Source organism: Athene cunicularia (assembly GCF_003259725.1).
Source record: "Athene cunicularia isolate RWA chromosome 6 unlocalized genomic scaffold, athCun1 chr6_part2, whole genome shotgun sequence".
NCBI lineage: Eukaryota > Metazoa > Chordata > Aves > Strigiformes > Strigidae > Athene > Athene cunicularia.
Genome location: NW_020799106.1, coordinates 10,899,935 through 10,918,632, shown reverse-complemented (window position 1 = coordinate 10,918,632; position 18,698 = coordinate 10,899,935). Strand labels below are relative to the sequence as shown.

The window sequence follows — 18,698 nt, the reverse complement described above, 5'->3', positions numbered from 1 at the left end:
GGAAAAGCACTGAAGTAGCATGCTGGGAAGGCAGCAGCAACCAATGGCCCCAAGCAAGCAAAGGCTTACTGGGAATAAAAGCCTGGGTCATCTCACAAATTCAGCAAAGACGGAGCGAACAGGTGAGCCCCAACTCTCACATGAGATAAAAAAAGCATTATTAGGCATAAGCACTGCTTAACCAGCTCATTAATTCAAAGCACTTATTCAAGAACAACCATCTCCCAATTAAACTACTTAATGGGCTTCAATTAATAATTAAAAAAAAAGAAACACATGCTTGAGATAGAAACTGCTGACTTTGATCTTACAATTTTAAATTCAACACACAGAAAAAACATTTTAACAATAATACTGCATTGCCTGCGCTGATAGGCAGCCGAGGCACACGCAACGGCCCACGGTCCTATGGCAACTGCACACGCAGGACTTCTGCCACTTAAACCCCCAGGGAAAACCATCCACACCTGTCTCCCCACCAAACTGTCACTACTTTGCTGCTAAGTCCATCCTCCCCTCACCAATTCACAAAGAGGATGATGCAAAACTGCATGTTCTCTTGGGAAATGCAAACTCTGCATAGGTCCAGTAGTCACAGCTGCATGTTAAGTGACAAGGTGAAATACAGTCACCATGCAAATTACTCCTAAAAGGATGCTTTTGTCGTGGCATAAAACTTTGGAGGTGTCTTTCTTCTGGAAGCACTGTATGAAGTTCACACTATAAGACTCCAGCCTGGAGAAGAGATGCCTTTGCCAAGAGACCTACAAAATGGCAAGTGGCACAGAAAGGTGGCCTTCCACCCCCTCTTTCAACACAAGGACTAGGAATGACCAACTGAAATTGAGATGTTTCCTCACTTCACCTCAAAGGTCGCAGGACCTGTGAAACCCCTTGTCCAAAGATGCAGTGGATGCAAAGAGTTTATACATCAATTTGAGGGGAAACTGGACCTGTGCTTTGAAGATTAATGTATCAAAGTTTGCTAAACAGACAAACCACTTCAGGCTCAGGAAGTCTCTGGCCATCAACTGTTTTTGGTTACAGGTTGGTCTTGTATGTGTGCACCCTGTTCTTACTCATCCCTGAACAGTCACCTCCAGCCACAAAGGCAGGACACCCATTTCAATAAGCCAGAAACCCAAATGGTTGTATGGTTACTGTTATTCTTACATTTGAAAAGGCTTTACAGCAAGATGCTGAAATAGAAAACAAAAAACAAAAAACACCCAAAAAACAACAAACCCAAACCAACCATTCAAAGCAAGTAGTTGGCAATGGGCTATTCAATTCTTCTATTTCAGGTTTTCCTTCAGATATTCAGTTATGTGGACATTCAGCATCCTGTACCTCCCCTCCACCTCTCCTTGTCCAGACCTCAACTCTCCGTCTGTCACCTTCCCATTCTCCCTGCAGTTAAGCCAAGCTTGCTTTGTTCGTCTTTTTGGGAAAGTAAGAAGGCATTTATCAAACAAACTATTGTGCAACTATTTCCATCATCAAGTTGCATCTGATCCCTAAGGCCTCTTAATTCTTCATTAAGAAAGTGTTCCATGTGGAAAGGGTTGTCAGAGAAATTGGATAGCACTTCACAAGCTTTGCTGTACATGAATATGCATGATTTGAAATAAATCACTCCGGCCCAACAAACAGATGTGCAAACAAGCCAAACACCAATGGTTCTGTCAAAAGGAAGCAACAAGTAGCAGTGAGCCCACTTCTGCCATGAGTCATCTCACCAGCAGTGCTATGGAGAGAAATGCCCCAGAGCCGCAGGTATCAAGCAAGAATGAAGCATCAAACTGAAAGCACTGGAGAAATTGCAGACCTGCTGACTACCGTGTTCTGGGTCTGACACCATGCAAGATCAAACCAGCTCCTATGCAACTGCTGCAGGAAACAGGCTGGTTTATAAAGTTCAGCTGCAGACATGCACAGTATGAACTTGGCAGTGTTTCATCCAAAAAAAGGTCACGAACTTCGTTAGAAAAATGCACCCTTCAAAAGGTAGAGAAGTACTGAAGTGAGAACACCAGACTGTGGCCACTAATACATCAAAACCCCACCTTGAACATCTTAACACTAACGGAAAACTTGATTTTTGGTAAATACTTCTTGATCAGCTCAGGCCGCAGCATCTAGATGGAGGTGCAGTTACCAGTACAGGGTCCCAAAACACTCTTGGAAGCCTGTCTTATATGTAATAGATCCCAAACTAATTTCTTTCCCCAGCTGTGTTGCTTTACACAGCCCCTCTTTGGCCAACAAAAGTGGCTCCAGGGCACATGCACCTCCTTGGCAGCTGGCTGTGAGCACCAAATGGAATAACCACCACAGAGTGTATGCACAAGACTGCATCCACCCATCCACCTCCTGGTGTTGTGAAACATGTCAATGCCTTAACAAATGAGTCCTACCTCCCCACAGGAGCCTGAAGTCATGTTCTTGCACTGCTCTGAACCAAAGTAATTAAAATTTTCTACTTCAAAGTTTTCTTGCTATGAGGACAGGGAATAAGAGGGATGAGGGTGAGTGGAGAATAAAAATCTCTGCAAAGTATGCAACTTGAGCAAGCAACCCCAGCTACATTCATGATCACAGGTTGGGATCTCCAAAGACAAAAATGCAAGGTCTTGACTTCTTGATGTGCTGCAATCTTGCTGTCATCCACAGGAACAGAAGAGCTGGGCAAATTAACTGCAGAGAAGTTGATGTTGACAGTGGCTGGCATCCCCAATTTCAGTCCTTCACCACAAACAGTGAGGATCTGCTTCTCTTTGCTTAGTTAACATACCAACTGGGCACCATGGGCAACATTAACAACAGGTTGGCATGAAGTAATTCGTATTTCCATTAACAGCATCAAATTGTCTTCCAGATACTGGTTAAGAGATGATCTGCCGAAGGGAAGACTTTTATCAAACAGGTAAGATATTATCCTATGTGGACATAAAAAGTTTGGCAGATCTTATTTTATTTCCCTACAGCAAGATCTCCAGATCTTACTCTCCTGGAATGTGAGTTTGCCAGAGGGAGCTGCAGAGATGAAGGCAAAGCTTGTTCCTTGCAGCATCTTCCTTCAACCTTCAGGGAAAGCAAGGACACCCCCCGGAGTGCTGCAGCACAGACCCAATGAGAAAAGGACATGTGGACTTCACCCTTGGGTGCCTTCCCTTCACCTGCTTCAAGAAGCTGGCAGCCTCCGGTGGGCTGGGCACAGACACCTCAGATAGACTCAGTGGAAGATAATTCACCAAACTTAGGAAGAAAGCAGGAGTCAGAGGAATGGTTCACAGCACCAAGTCTCCCAGTCCCAAAGCTTGGCAACTCCAACACAAGGAGCAGAAGTGAAGAAGCAGCCGTGTTGAAAGCAAAACCCCAATGACAAAACCAGTACAGGATGTGCCATGCTCAGGAGCAAGCCTTCATCAGGGACTAAAGAGCCACCTCAGGGGTCCAAGACCTGCATTGTTCTGGACATGTGCCAGCCGCAAAGCAAGAACAGCAGAAACCTCCCAAGGAACATGTTTGCACAAGGTATATCGCTGCAGGGGATGCTCAGTGTTGACTCGGCAGCACCGGTCACAGGGTATCTTCTCCATGAGCTCAAGCAACAAGATTCAGAGCTTAAGGTCTTGTTGAAGGCTTGGGAAACGGCCATCGTTCTGGGGTGTGGAGGAGACTCCAGGGCATGAAGAGGTATCAGAGTGCCACTGGTGAGAGGATGAAACTCTTGCAAGGAGCACATGGCTCAAAAGGAGGCTTTTGAAGAAGATACCAGAAGCCAAATGGTGAGAGAAAGCTAGCAGCATGTCAAGAAGCAATCAAGTAGAAAAATATTTCCCATTCAACTTGTCTGGCATCAGGTATCATCCCTCTATGCTCCACAGGAAAGGGTGAGGACTTCATCCTGGAGACATTGCAAGCAGCAGCTTCCCAGGTTCATAACGCAGGGCACAAATACATGAGCTGTGAGCTTAGGGTCCTGTACAAAGCTTTTTCTTCCTTTCTACAGAAGAGCTAAACAAAGAGCCAAGAGGATGGACAACAATCTGGGGTTAAAATAATCCCAATTTAGCAGAAGCACCTCCTTCCTCTTCTGCTTTTTATTATCACTCTGTATTTCTCAGTTCAGTGGTTCCCATCTGCTTCCAGCCCCCTTTCCTTTCAGCGGGGCCGCAGTTGATCCAGGATGCCATCAGGCCCTCTGCCATCTCCAACATGTCTCAGCTGCAAGTTGGTTTGCCTCAGTAGCCCATCTGTAAGCCAGATCCGAGCAATACTGAATCTTCAGATGGTCAAAAAAATCACAGACCAGAGCTACTTCACTGTATATCTGGATTTCGAGAAGCCTTGTGAAAAAGCCATGTCCTCCCCAGTGCTAATATTCAGAGAAGGGAAATAACTCTCCTTTTTACTTGTGAGTGGATGTTATCCACTCTCACTGCTGCGTGATCTTTACATGAGCTCTCCATCATCCTCCCACACGAATGCCAACATTTTCCTAAGCTGGTTGCAGTCCTACCTACAGTCTATAGCTGTCAGCTATCCTGTTTCCATAAGTTTCAAACAAGTTTAAAGCAAATGATCCCCAATCCAACCTCTCAAATTCATGTCCTGCCTAAATTCAGCCCTCCAGATGCCTCTCAAGACATCTCTCATCAGCTGTTTTATACCATCTTTGCAAAGCCTCAGCAAATCTGTTTAAACATGAGCCATCACCCCTTTTCTCACAAGTTCCATGCCTCCACCCACGAGATTCCTCTCTCCCATTACCAAATCCTGCTTTACATCAAAGACTTCGCCTTGTTATCCTCTAAACTCAGTAATTTCCATTTAGAACATTCATTCATGCGTATATTTCCATTACAGAATCCTTCCAATTTTCTGCTGACATTTTCCTTCTACCACAAAAATGTTATGGAGGATGAGGCACCCCAATAATTGTTCAGCCCCTTCATCTTCTAAACTCCATGTAATCCCCATACTATCACCAGTTTGTCAAAGGTGAAAAGAAGTAGAGCCTCAAACAGCCTGAATTATACAAAGGGTATTTAAAAATACAAACTTCAGCCTAAATATCATCTTTTATCAACTTAAAACTCTTACATGAACAGGGTCTGAACCAGGAAAATGATGACTCGTGAACACAAAGAGGCACCTATTTCCACCATCCGGAGTTAGCTATAAGACACAAGATAAGTCATCAAGCACAAGAGTCCTCAAAAAATAAAAATAAAACCCACTAAAACCCTCTTCTACTTTGTCATAGTCAGTATAACCCATATAAAACATTTGCAGCTGGAAAACATAGCCCAGCAGTTAATTAACAAGTTTTTTTGCACAGGTTGCTCATCACAAGTCAAGTACATGTGCTCATCATTCCCATTAAGCTGAATAAACACATCCAGGTTTGTACAGCATATCAGTAGCTCAATGAGGCAAATGTGTTTGCTGAACTTTAACAACCCTGACTTTTTTCAGAGCTATTCTTTTAAGAAAACCAACCTAAAAGTGTTTCTTCTTGCTATGCCTTCGGACTAAAGCTTTGTATACAAAAAAAGAGATTAAATTAGAAACAGGCAAAAAAGAATTTGCTGTCCTATATTGTAACAAAGATACCAGTGGCTAAAAAGTTTGAAGGCACAGAAGCAGAAAATGAGAAGAAACACACAGAAAAATAATGAAACACCAAAAATAAGCCCTACCAGAAAAAGTCTCAGAGCACAGGGAGAGGAAAATACAAAAAAGACAAAAAAACAAGTATGGGCTTTTATTCTAGTAGACACATCAGTCCAAAACAAATGTATTTTCTTGTCTACCTAGTACAAGACGCTCTCAACTGTATGAGAAAAGGACCAGAACTACCAAGAAGGATAGATGTGGAAAGAGGAAGGTTTAAGAAGAAACCAAAGAAGCAGAAGTAGCAAGCAATTCATATTATGTTTTTGAGAAGACATTTTCCAAAAAGCAAGCCGGCTTGTTACTTGACCTGCCCTCCCTTCACATCAATATTCTCAACCTGTAGAGCTGGTTTGTTGGATTTTTTTTTTTATGGTCTTTGCAGGGGTCCCACTGCACCTGGCTGTGCCTCCCAGCTCATGCTGTCCCCAGAAGATGGACACCATCACCATCCTGTGGCAACGGGTCGTGGATCACAGCAGTGCATCACCTTAGGGAATCCGGTTAGACTAATATAGAATCATCATCGCTAGCAGATGTCATCACTCATTTCATAACCAAAATGCCAACCAACTGAAAAAAAGAAAAGTGTTTTAAGAGAACATAATTCCCTCTTAAAAGAGCATAATTTGTAACTCTGGCTGCAGTTTTAAAAAAAGATGCAATTAATTATTAACAATCACTCCATGGCTGTCTAAAATGAGAACTGCATAAATCCAGTTGCTGTTTGCTGCTGATGCCAGAGATAGCAGAAGCTCACCAGGGCACCCGCGCCGAAGCTTTCAGCAGGAGGGATGGTCAGTGGAGGACACTGGAATGGCAGGTGCAGGGATGGAGCACATGGGAGCATCCCCCGTACAGGCACCCAGCACCATCCTGAGAAGTGCAATCATCACGTTAGTCACCAGAGCACTCATGCATAGCCATAAATGGAAAAAAGGAATATTTTTTATAAAAGCACTTTTAGCTGCCAACGACTGGGGCATGGGACTTTTGGGCAAGAGCGTAAGTCAAATACAATCCTCTATCCACATTGCAACAGCACTTTTCACCTGTCTTCAGACTAGATTCTCTTTATAGATATAGATCTATTTATAGAAGCTACTCAACATATTGAACACTGTCCAGACTACTTTCCTTAAAGATTCCCATCCTTCCTTTCTACACCTTCCCACTCTACTTTCATTTTCTGGATGAAAAACAAGCTTACCCCAAAAAAGGAACATGTATTAACAGATTGGGCAGTACTGCCTGCTGTTTTATTAAAATGCTGTAAAGCCTTTAACTGTGTTATTCACCTGAAAGGGCCAGACACAGCTGGCAAACGCTCCACACCCATAAAGCACCAAAACCACTTTCCACTTCTCTTACCACCAAAAAGCAGAATAGGCCACAGCACCAAACCTCTACTTGATAGGCACGTTTTTTGGAGACACTCGGCCAGATGTGACACAGGGCTGACATCAAAGCAGTGAGAAGGAAGGAGGAGTAACAAGCATTACCTGCAGTAAACCTGACTTAGCGTCCCTGAGACTCATGGGGCACAGAACAGCACCCTGGTTCCTCACCATCACTAGGAAGGCAGAGGCTATCCATGGACCTGTTTCAGTCTCTCTTCTAGACACTCAAAGGATAACCCTAACACAGAAGGGGAACACCAGGTATGTATTAAGTAAAGTGCCAGTTTAAAGTCTGGTTTGAAAACAGATGAGCAACAAGAACAGAAGAAACCCCAAATTACGTACTCGATATACACGTGGAGCATGCTTTATCCACCAAGGAAAAATGCATCTCATTGCCAATTTAAAGCTGCTTCAGGAAAAGACTTCTCAGGTTTGACTCGCATCTCATTTTGCTGGAGATGCACCAGTCGACATTAAAAATAAAGGTAATGTGAGCTTTGGAAAGAGTTCTCTTACTTGGAGACTAAAAATGGTTCAGCTCCCAAGGAAAGCAGTCCTGCATCTCACTGTGACAGCATCACGGTAAAGGGTTTGATCTCCCCGCACACAATCTGCGCTTCCAATGCCTACACTTGTTTAAAGCTTCTGAACATAGAAAGGGTTTTATGCTGCAGTTCCCTTAAAATCCCTTGAAGTATAAGGAGCATCCTTTGCTCTAATAATCATGCTCAAAATTTCACGGCTTACAAGAAAAATGTTTTAACTGACCATTTCCATACTCAAAATGCTTCAATAAAACACCCACACAGCGACAAGAATGAGACTTTAATCAGTTTTAAGTGGAGTTTTAACACTAAGAGATAAAGGGTTGTTAAACACAATAACAAACGGACATCTGATTTGTATGAGGCATTATCCTGTACATGTCATACTTGGTTTTTGTGTATTCTCAGTGCATAGCATTACACACAGAGCCACTGTTGCACAGCACAATAGTATTTGAAGAGGCTGAATCAGAGTAAGGCTGCTTAACAGACTGATTTTTTTTTTCTTTTAGTATCTATATATATGCTATATGAAAACAGACTGAAAATTTGAACTGGCAGAGAAAGGCAGCTCTGCCAAACACTGCAGTTGGAGCCCCTTTTAGTGCACAGTTCCACCCCATCCATCTGCATGCATGACACTTTCTAACAGTATTTAAAAGGTAAACGAGGCACTTCGTGGCAACCACAGGCATCGTTAACATATTGCACACATTTGCTATGACTAAACATGGAACTTGCACACTAGCATCCTTTTTTTTGATTTTTTTTTTTTTCTTTTTTGAAAGCTGAAACATTTGATGCTGCATGTAAACTCCACTTCAGTTTACAATGTGTGCCACAGGAACAAATCCAAATGCTATTTATACAACTGCCCTTTAATAGCTGTGGCAAATATTTTGAGTGGGGCTACCAATGACTAGGGGATGCTTCAGGGCCTAACAGTAAGCTCTTACCAAAGTGATGCCTTCAAGTAGTTTCAGACATGTAAGCTGTTGCACATCCAAAAAGATTTAAGCATACAGTCCAGAAACTCAATGAAAGATTACCTACAGAATGCAGTTCAAGCTAATTATGAATACTGTCATAAATAAAGTTTTAATAAGGACTCAAAAACCTTTCAGTCATAGTAATTCTTGTCAACTTCTATGGGGGTGGTAACTGAAATAAAGTATAGGAGAGTATGTATAATATATATTTATATATATAATATATATATATAATGCCATTTTTCCATTTCCAATGACTACACCATAAAATGTAAGCAAGGCTTCTCAAAGACATCGAAACATTCAAAAAAATCAAAACCCTCATTCCAACCTTCACATTCCAAAGGAAAAATAACAGTGCAAAAGCCCATCATGTCATGATTTCCAATCTGGCCCTCAGCGTTACATACCGGAACCTCAGCAATCCAATTTCAATTATCCAAAGTGGGACATGCAGCAGTGTCAATATCCAAATAATTTTAAAGCATGAACGTTTTTGTTTATTAGCCAACACAACTTCCAACTATTAAAAAACTGACATGGTGAAACACGATTCAAAGGGTAAGAGTTAAATGTCACATCCCAAGGTAACCACCTCCTGCTCGTCAGTAACAGTGGGAATAATAAGCACTGGAACCAGCAGTCTTGATCCATTAACCTATCAGAAGTCTAATTAAACCTACAAGTCAGAAAATATTTATCAGCTTCGTTAGAAGTTAGAATCATGAATCTGATGAGCAAAATTGACCAACAGATTAAAAAAAAAAAAAGCACTTTACACCTTCGTTTACCAATAATAATTACTGGAAGTCCTGCTTGTCTCATTCAAATTCTTACCATTAATGCTGTTGTACAGGGCCCTTGCAGATTCCATACACAGTTGTTATATCTAGGTGAGAACACAGCTAATGAATGTCAATGTCAGCACCAATAATTAAAAGGGGGGGTGTAATACATCCTAAGAAAAGTGTCAATTTGGGGACACTATTCATGGCGTACTTTAAAGAGAACAATTTTGTCAGCTCCTTCACATTTGTATGCAACAGTAGTTGTACTATTAAGTCATCTGCAGTCTGGGCATGTCAATTATACACCAAAAGTGAATCGCAAATCCTACTCCTGGTTATATCCCTACCAACAAATAATACAGCCCTGCCAGAAATCTAATTTGTTGGCTGGTTTGTTTTTCTTTTTAATAGGAAACAACATATTTGGGACAAGCTCTGTTTTTAAAAAGTACACATCATCATATACAGTGTTGAAAATTTACTGCAACACTGTTTTCCTCTTATATCATGGTGTAATGTCTGTTTTTAAAACATTGTAGGTACTGAGTATTCAAGTAAAATTCCCTAACAGTTAATGACATTTTTTAAAAAAGTGTGCAAAACTGCAAAACTCATTGTAATAGAATGTGTAAGGTCAAAGGGGTGAAACAGCTGACAGAGGTTTGATTGAATAAATGCATCATAAATCTTCAAAACAAACACTAACCTGGAGAATCTCCAATTGACATTTCCTGTGCACCATTACAAAATATTTTTATATTAATGAGAAAAAAGCTTGCAAGGCAGCACATGAAGTATTCACAGCAGGAAAATGATTGGAAAACTAATAATATAAAATGTAAGATGTTGACTGATGTATGCACTAATAGCATCTGACTTTTAGCACTGGCCTTGATTACACAGGAGATGGAGCAGCCATTACAATTCAGAAAAAACAATTAATAAATCATTGTCAAATTTTGTAACAATTTGTTTCAAGCCCATATTTTAGTTGATAGCCTCCACATTTGTATGGTTAAGTCATTGTTGCTGTGTTTCCTTTCTGTGACCCCAATAATTTTTCTCCCTTCATTTGTGGGTCTTTAGGATGTTGTGAAGGTTCATTCCTGTACCCCTATACAGAATCACTCCCTCTAGCTGCCTTTTCTAGCACCATTACACTTAAAAAAATAAAATGCACAAACAACAAGCAGTGACAGCGGCGACTCTTCAATTGTCCAGGATGAATTACTGTAGCATGCTAAAGAAAGGTGCATGTAAATAGCTGGACATGGTACACAGGCCAAACTCCAGCAGACTATATTCCTTTCTGAGCATTACTTTCCATCCCCCATCCAAAATACATGCATTAGAATGTAGTAAAACCTTCTAGAAACATCTCTTAGCCAACTGCAGACTTTTCTGTTGCCACACAAGTGCAAAAAAAGGGGCAGGATGTGAACCTGTATATTTTTGAAACTTCGTTTGGTGACAGAACACAAAAGGAAAAATTCCTACGTATACACATTAGATCTGTCTCCACTTTTATAAAACTGGAATAAAATGGGAAAGTGCCATGTTTATAGTTCCTAATTGAAGTTTTAATGTCCTTTTGACACAAAAAGGTATATACATATTAGACCTACGTAACCTTTTTTTTCAACTGGACAAGTGTCAAACCCTGTAGATTTATAGGGCAAAACAAGATTGGTCAGGAAAGAATTGTTCCTATAATTGGTAATCTGACACTATGTCCTTTTGCCATTTAAAAAGGTCCATTTTTCAGTTTATTCAAGTTTGTCACTCTTCATGGTTGTTTTTTTTTGTGTGTTTTTTTTATCTCCGATAAAAAAAATATTCAGACTTTTGTAATCTGTGTATGCTGATCTTCATCAAAAGGTTCATTCTCTGGATCAGAGTCAGTGGTGTCAGAGTATCTATAATGATCAGGTTCATTGTCACTAACATCTGGTGTTACAGAAGTTGAACTGCTAGCCTCTGGATTTGATGGCTCTTCTACTGTTTTTGTGAAAAATAGCTTCACCTGGGAAAGGAAAAAACAACATTTAACAAGGGAACCTGGACTTTAACCGAGCACAGGTAATGCAATTTTTAACAGCATGGCTCCTTTTGCTACACTGAATCACAGGAGTGCTCCTCTCTCTATTCTGGAAAGAAGGAAATAAAGAGCTCTTCTGAGATTAGCCAGCCTTTCACTACCACCCCTGATGAAATAAAGAACTGGCAAAGCAGCAGGTTTTTCGAGCCCAGCTGAAGGAGTTCTGCCTATCTGCACCAACCACTGGTGCTCCTGAGTTCCAAGCAGCAGGACATACCACTGCAGCAGGCCATGCTCCACTAAGCTTTTCAATCGTTCTACCTTCTAGACCTCTGCAAGCACAAAAGGAGACTGCAATAATACTGCATAGGAATGAACAAAACACTCTATAACTGGTGATGCACACATGCACACACACACACACACGTGTGTGTGTGTTAAAAGTCTGATTCAAGCAACAATCCAACAAGCAACTATGACCATTACCTTCAAACAAGCACTGCTGGGTCTAAGTGGTATTTTATGAGCAAGTTACAAAATGCTAAAATTCTTTAAAAAGCCTTTTTCATTTTTAGAAACAGTGCTGGCAATGGTTTATGCTCATCAAAGCTAAACTCACAGGTTACAGTAATCCCATGAAGCAGACACTTCTGCAGATAAACTCTCGAGTCACTGTGTAAAGCCAGAGGTCATGGCAATGCAGCTGGTACAGGAAAGATGCTACCTGGATCTCTGGGTCTCCTACTACTCATCTCTAATGGCTTTGATAAACACCCGAAACAACCCAAAGCCTTTGCTCCCAGCCTCTCAACATCTATCAACTTCCCAAACAGCAGACAAACTTACAAAGCCAGGAGCTTTGCTAAGTAGTGACAACACTGATACATGAAATCAATTTCTACATAGACAGCAGTTTCAAATAGTTCCTCCATAAGGCAAGACAGACAAATTGGATAACGTCATGCAGCTTTTCAGCTTTGTGGATAATATATACTGACCTTGAAGTTTGGAGAGAAATATCTGTTGGCTTTGTCTTTATTTGCTTTGTCTAGATCGTTTTTTGTTAACGTAAGGATTAAATATTCCTTATCATTATCTGAGCGCTCTGTACTGAAAATACCATCAAGTTCCTGATCTGCAACTAGACTTCCATTTTCTACTTTGTCTGAATTTTCATCCAGTCCTATGAAGAATGTATTTACCCAAAAGTGAAACATTTTGTCCTGGGGGAGGAAGAACACAAAGAACAAGCTTGCTTTAGTATTCACTAGTAGCACATTAATTAGACCAATAGCATCATCTGGTCAAAAACAAATCAGTAATATCACACAAAACTTGTTTGGACAACAGTACATCATTGGTTACATTACATGCAAAGACACTTTCACCAATTCTAGACAATATGCAAAAAACTCTGCATTAATCAAACTCAGTTTTAACCAATTAAGCTTTCAGAAGTCACTCCTTATCGAAAGCTGGTTTTAAAATGATCTATCAATACCTACAAAAAAAGCAGATGACAATAAAAAAAACAAGTATTAAACTTGTAATCCCAAGGTGTAGAGATTTTTTTTTTTTTCTCATACCTTGCCAAGCAGTAGCCAAACCCAACAGACAACCTGTGTGTCTGAACCAGCTTAGGTAAGTAATATTTATCAATAGAGCCATTCTTTCCCCATAGCTTCCCACATAACAGAACACTTTATTTTTATACTGAAATAGCTGTAATTGAGCAAAAACATCCTACGACTACAGGACTCCTATTGTAGTGGATTCATCACAGCTTTACAGAGACGGTTTCTACCACTCAGATGTTTGCTGACCAGTACTAAGAGAAAGTCAGATTCTGAAAGTATCTGCTGTCCTTCTAATCAACAGGAAGTTTTTAATGAGAAGATGAGGCTTTGACAATTTAAGTATATTCAACTTTGTCAGAATTTGACAGATGACTATCAACAGCCAGAAAGGTACAAGTTAAATTATCCACTATAACACTGCAGCATGTGTACCTGTACAAAGAAGCAAAATATAAATGGATCAGAAGTCACTGGAGTACTAGCTGGTATCAGCCAGTATATTACGTGCTTATCAGTATGACTAGCAGGGACATTGTTGAATGTTTATCTCCCTATGTGCTACTGAACAAGCAGCAATGGGTTTTTTTGCTCTTGGTTAGACAATCTGTGAAGATAGTATGTCCCAGAAGTTCAGCTTTTAAGTTCTCAGCTAAATAGCTTCGTGGGATGCACTGAATGCTTTTGTTTTAGCTTTCCATCACTTCTGTCAGTCGAGAGATAACGTTTCCAAGATCAACTACTGTTAGCAGGTTGGTCCTGACTAGAACGTTAAGCACTTCATCTGAAACTGAGCTACATTTACTTCCTCTTTCCAAAGAAAACCTTCTATTTCACTCTGATTTGAGTTTTAAGGCAAAAGATCCAAAATGCAAATGGCCAGTCTTCCCACAAGAGTCAGTATTTCTGCATCTCTGTTAAAGCTGCAGGGATGACAACACTAGCACATACTAGAATCTAACATTCCTTGACACTATACAGGACCAGAATGCAAAATGACAACTGACCTAATTTACATATTTTGGTTTACTAGAGAGATCAATTCCAATTTCTTACTGGAAAATCCAGGTCTCGCCCCATCTTCCTAGCTATTCACCTCTGCTTGTAAGCAACTGGAAGAAATCAGAGGTGGAACAGAAGTGGTTCTAGTGTGTATCCTATGAGCCTGCCTCCCTGCTGAAGGCAATTTGGCACCAAAATATCACATCATTTTTTCGGGCCAACGAGAAGGGAGCAGGGAGGAGCTGGACTACTGCTTAACTTATATTCTTCTTTCTCACAAATTAATAAAAACATGTAAGCATGCAAATACTGGGAACCCAGAAGTGTCTGATGAAACAACTTCTACCTCCCTTCTTTACCAAATGTCAGTAGACCCATTTTCACTATTTTACATAAAGCACAAAAACCCCACTTCCATCTTGTATGTGTTTCTGTAAGCACTTAAGAGACCTCCAACCTGTAAGGAAGTATAACAGTGAAGACAAAAGTGAAATAATTCAGTCAGAAACACTTCTGGTAGTTAAGAAGTTATCCACTCCAACTCATGCCTCTCCAGTATCTTTGGGAACCAAGTTAATCTACCAAAGTAACATGCTGTAATTACGGTTGCCTTGGGAGACTAACAGATGTTTGCCACTGCCACCAAGACCCTTCAAACCACCACATCTATGAAGAAGCCTTGCTGGAGCCCATCCATGCAAGGCAGCCATCGGTAGGTTCTTGGCCAAGCCCAAACTGATCATACACTTACCAACCTCTTCTTCACTAACACCACCTCAGAAACAGCCCCTAAAAATGCCCACCCCAGGATCCAGAACTAGAGAATGAACATCCTGGGCAAGAGGGTTTATTCTTCTGTAATGCTCCAACGAGTCATCAGCCTGCCTACTGATGTCTCATGAAAAAAGTGGCAGCAGGCAAAATCCCCATGAAGATGTCTTCAGGGTAACCTGGTCCAGGCTCCTCCCTATACCGAGATGATGAGTCTCAAAAGATACACAGTCCTCTAAGGAGACAAGATGGCCACTCCTGCTCAAGCCAAAAGACCAGTTCAGGTCAAACCAGAAAACACCAAATGACATCAGCTTTTCAGCTACAGAACAGGAGGGATCTGGAGTCCAGGTGACATCTGCAATAAACAGTGGGAAAAGGCAAGCCTGAGCTGATCTTTCCAGCACCCCACAGCTCTGTAAACAGGTGGATATACTACCTGCAGTCTCACCACTAGTGAAGAGGCCATCCTTCCAGTGAGAATTTAGAGAAGAAAGTGCATTTCCACACCATGACCACAGTTAAAGAAGATACCACCTCTTGTAGCTGGGATGATGGTACTGCTATGTTTCATCCTTCTTGAGGACCACAATGCAGAAGCAGCAATGCATTTTGGTGCTGGTCCTTTGTGCCACCCATGACACCTCCAGTGAGTTCAGTAGAGGAGAGCTCAAAGCCAATGAACATGCTGCAGCAGATGGATGGAAAATGGCTTATACCAACAGTGCTGAAGCAGCTTTAGAGGAAAGCAGTGCCAAACCAAACAAGGTCCCAGGATGTAAACCAACACCAGCAGAAGCAGAAGGCATGGTCTTGTCATGCCTCACCTTAAATGTCATCAGGTGGACAGAACCAGGAAGGGTTTACTTGGCACTTAAGGGTCTGCTTTAACAAGCAACTGTGGGGTTTACTGATAGAGACTGGAGAAGACAAGAGATGACAAACTTCTCACTAGACATCTTTTAATCTCTTTTCCTTGGAATAAATTTGTAGAGGTCTTCAGGGACTCAAACTAAAACAATACAACTTGGCTGAGCTGGTCACTTATCCTTTTATCTCCCTCCAGCTTTTTAAAGCACTTATTTTCCTTCCTTTCCCACTACACTAACTTCATTAGCTTAATAAACTAAGTTCATGGGTATTGGAACATGGCATGACCACTCAAATTGAGGGAAGACTTGGTCATGGTTTTTTTGAATTACCTCTTAAGGCTGATAACTGCTTTCACTAAAAAACAAAACTCAATATTCAAAGTGAGGATTCAGCCAGCTTCAGCTAAAGCATCAGGCTCCAAGATATTTAGGAATCTTAAAAAAATCAAGGCATGAACTGAACTGGGGTTTTATATAGCAAATCAGAATACCAGATCAAGTGCTCACAAGAACACAATTTAATGAATAGGTTTCTGAAAATGAGTATTAGCTAGAGGGTTTTTTAGAATGTGTTTTGCTTCACTTCCAGTTACATCACAGGCATCTGCTTAAAAAAAAAAAAAAAATCACAGATGTGTTTCTTCCCATAACCAAATCTGTATCATAAAATCTACAGTGCAGTATCAGACACTTAAGACAGAAGCTGATTTAATCACACTATTTTGACATAAAATACTTATCCCTACTTTGTGCAGTTTTTCAGTTCTCAGACTGACAGAAAAAGAGTACCTCACTAGACCCAATATTCACCTCTAACTGCAGACTGAGATCCAAATCCAAGATCATTTAAGCCATCTGCTAGGAGTTCCCGTATCGTCCTGAGAGTTCAATTTTGCAGGATTCTACAGGCAGTTATCACTTTGCAGCACCAGCTAAGGGTTTTGGAGATGCTATCCAGCAATCAGAACACATAGATCATGTTTCAGCCTGTTCCATGCTGGCCTTGCAGACTTCTCGTAGTCACGGCTGATGGAACTTCTTGTACCATTTCCAGATCAGCAGTTAGTCTTCTGGCATTTTCAGAGTTCATTCTTCAGTGTCTGCTAAACAGCAATCACCTAAAGTCCTCTTGAACTGTGTAGCAGAACTTCTCATCTGTACAGACTCAAGAGACAGCACACCCAACAGCTCAAACAATGCTGTCAGTCCTGCCTATGCTGCAGTCTGGGTATAAAACAGCCATGACTCTTGCAAAAACAAAAACCCACACCAATGTTTCCCTCTCATCTATACTGAGAGGACTCCTGAAAAAGGTCTCCTTTCTCCCCAGGCTCTGCAGGCAGGAAGATTACAAGATCTTCTGTACTATTTTTAAACAGACTCTCATTGAATCAAGTGATATAAGGATACTCTGAAATACTTTAAGATTATCATGTCAACATCAATAACTGGAAGAAAAAGGCTTCACAGAGGTAACATGGAAGCAAACCTATGGAGACTACAGCAGCAGCCTGAGGTAGAAGATCAGCCAAGCTACAAGTCAGAGAAACAAAAAAACATATTCAAAAAACCCCCAACATACTAACATCTATATATCAGAAATGCATACATAGTAACTGTACTTGAGCCTCAAGCTCTCATATGAGCACACATTTCATTCTTGAAAGGAAATAGCTACATCATACTGAAGAAATGGTCCAAGAATAAAGTAAACAACATTATTAGACATGAAAAGACCAAAAGTTGTGGACTTACTAACTGATGCCAGGTGGCAGAGATTATGGAAAAACTGAAACAGAGTAACTTTCAAAGCAGTCACCCTCTTACCAACATCTTCTCACCAGCACCAATAATCCTTTGGCTGAGGTCAGTTCTTGCTAGCCACTGCAATTGCTTAAAGTTTTGCCATTAAAAAAAAAACAGGACAATTGACTGCTTTAAATTTCACATTGACACTGCAACACCAGGTGCTTAAAGTCACTTGGTCATCCAAGTTCATTTTGTTTCATGCACAATAATTTTATCCAAGACCTTGATCAAAGTTGAGGAGGACCATCCATACTAGAGAGCTCTGCAGACAATGCTACTGTTCTTCAGAGGATGAAGAAACTTGAAAGCAAGTATAGGTGAGTGAATCTGGAGCACTTCAGCTGAGATCAGTGGTATCAAACACCAAATCAGACCCAGCAGGAGGACACAGAAGCTTCCTTATCTCCAGAGATGAGACAGCCATTCCCCAGCCTGAGACCCAGAATGGATCTACAATTGACACTTTAAATTAATGTTACTAGTTTGTTGGGTTTGTTGTTTGGGTTTTTTTTTTTTCCCCCTCTTATGGAAAGTTAAAATGCTGACAGGTAGATACATAATGCCTTTAAGTGTGTGCAAGAAAACCTGTTTAGTAGCTACCTATAAATCTGCTAACAGAAAACCTCGGAAGAGCAAGAACCAGTGACAGGCAACAGACCTGTAGTACCAGCCTTTATATACACATGTGAATAAACCAGAATCTCTGAAAGATAAGATCCTGTTTCTCCTAGTTATGCTGTTCCTCATTAATTAGTTGATCACTGCACAAAGGTGATCTTCTCCAAAATGTGACATGTCTCCCCAGCAGAAGGCCCTTTCTTTTGGGGTTTTGAATAAGAACTGCATAGAGTCAGTTTATCTGGAAAATGAACAGGCACAGATGTGAAACACTTGTACAGAGAAATGTTTTCAACTTTGTGCCAAGGTAGGTTTTCTGCCACAAATATTCACCTTTATCCTATTCCCATCTTAGTCACTTTACATAACAAGTTGTCAATAGTACCACGTGGGAAGATCTCCTTTAGTACCAAAGCACACATCAGAGATTAAACATTTCACTAATTCTCAATATGTAGACCTCAGGAGTGGTTTGATAAAACAGACTTAAAGACTTACATCCAAGAGGATCCACAGATCCAGACCCAGATGCCCTCGATTCATGTCTGCATTTAGTGTAAAGCTAACAGGCAGTCTGACCAGAACTGTATAACACCACATATCTATT

At 40.8% G+C, this 18,698-nt stretch overlaps 1 protein-coding gene across 1 annotated transcript in view; it reads right to left on the bottom strand.

Moving 5' to 3' along the window:
• Positions 1-7,896: 7,896 nt before the first annotated feature.
• PTEN (phosphatase and tensin homolog) overlaps positions 7,897-18,698 on the bottom strand; it is a 33,022-nt gene continuing 22,220 nt past the window's right edge. The window contains exons 7-8 of the mRNA XM_026851888.1: positions 12,444-12,668; positions 7,897-11,430 (exon numbers count right to left, since the gene is read on the bottom strand). Coding sequence (XP_026707689.1) covers positions 11,245-11,430; positions 12,444-12,668 — 411 coding nt within the window. The 3' untranslated portion in view covers positions 7,897-11,244. The remainder of the gene's footprint in view (positions 11,431-12,443; positions 12,669-18,698) is intronic.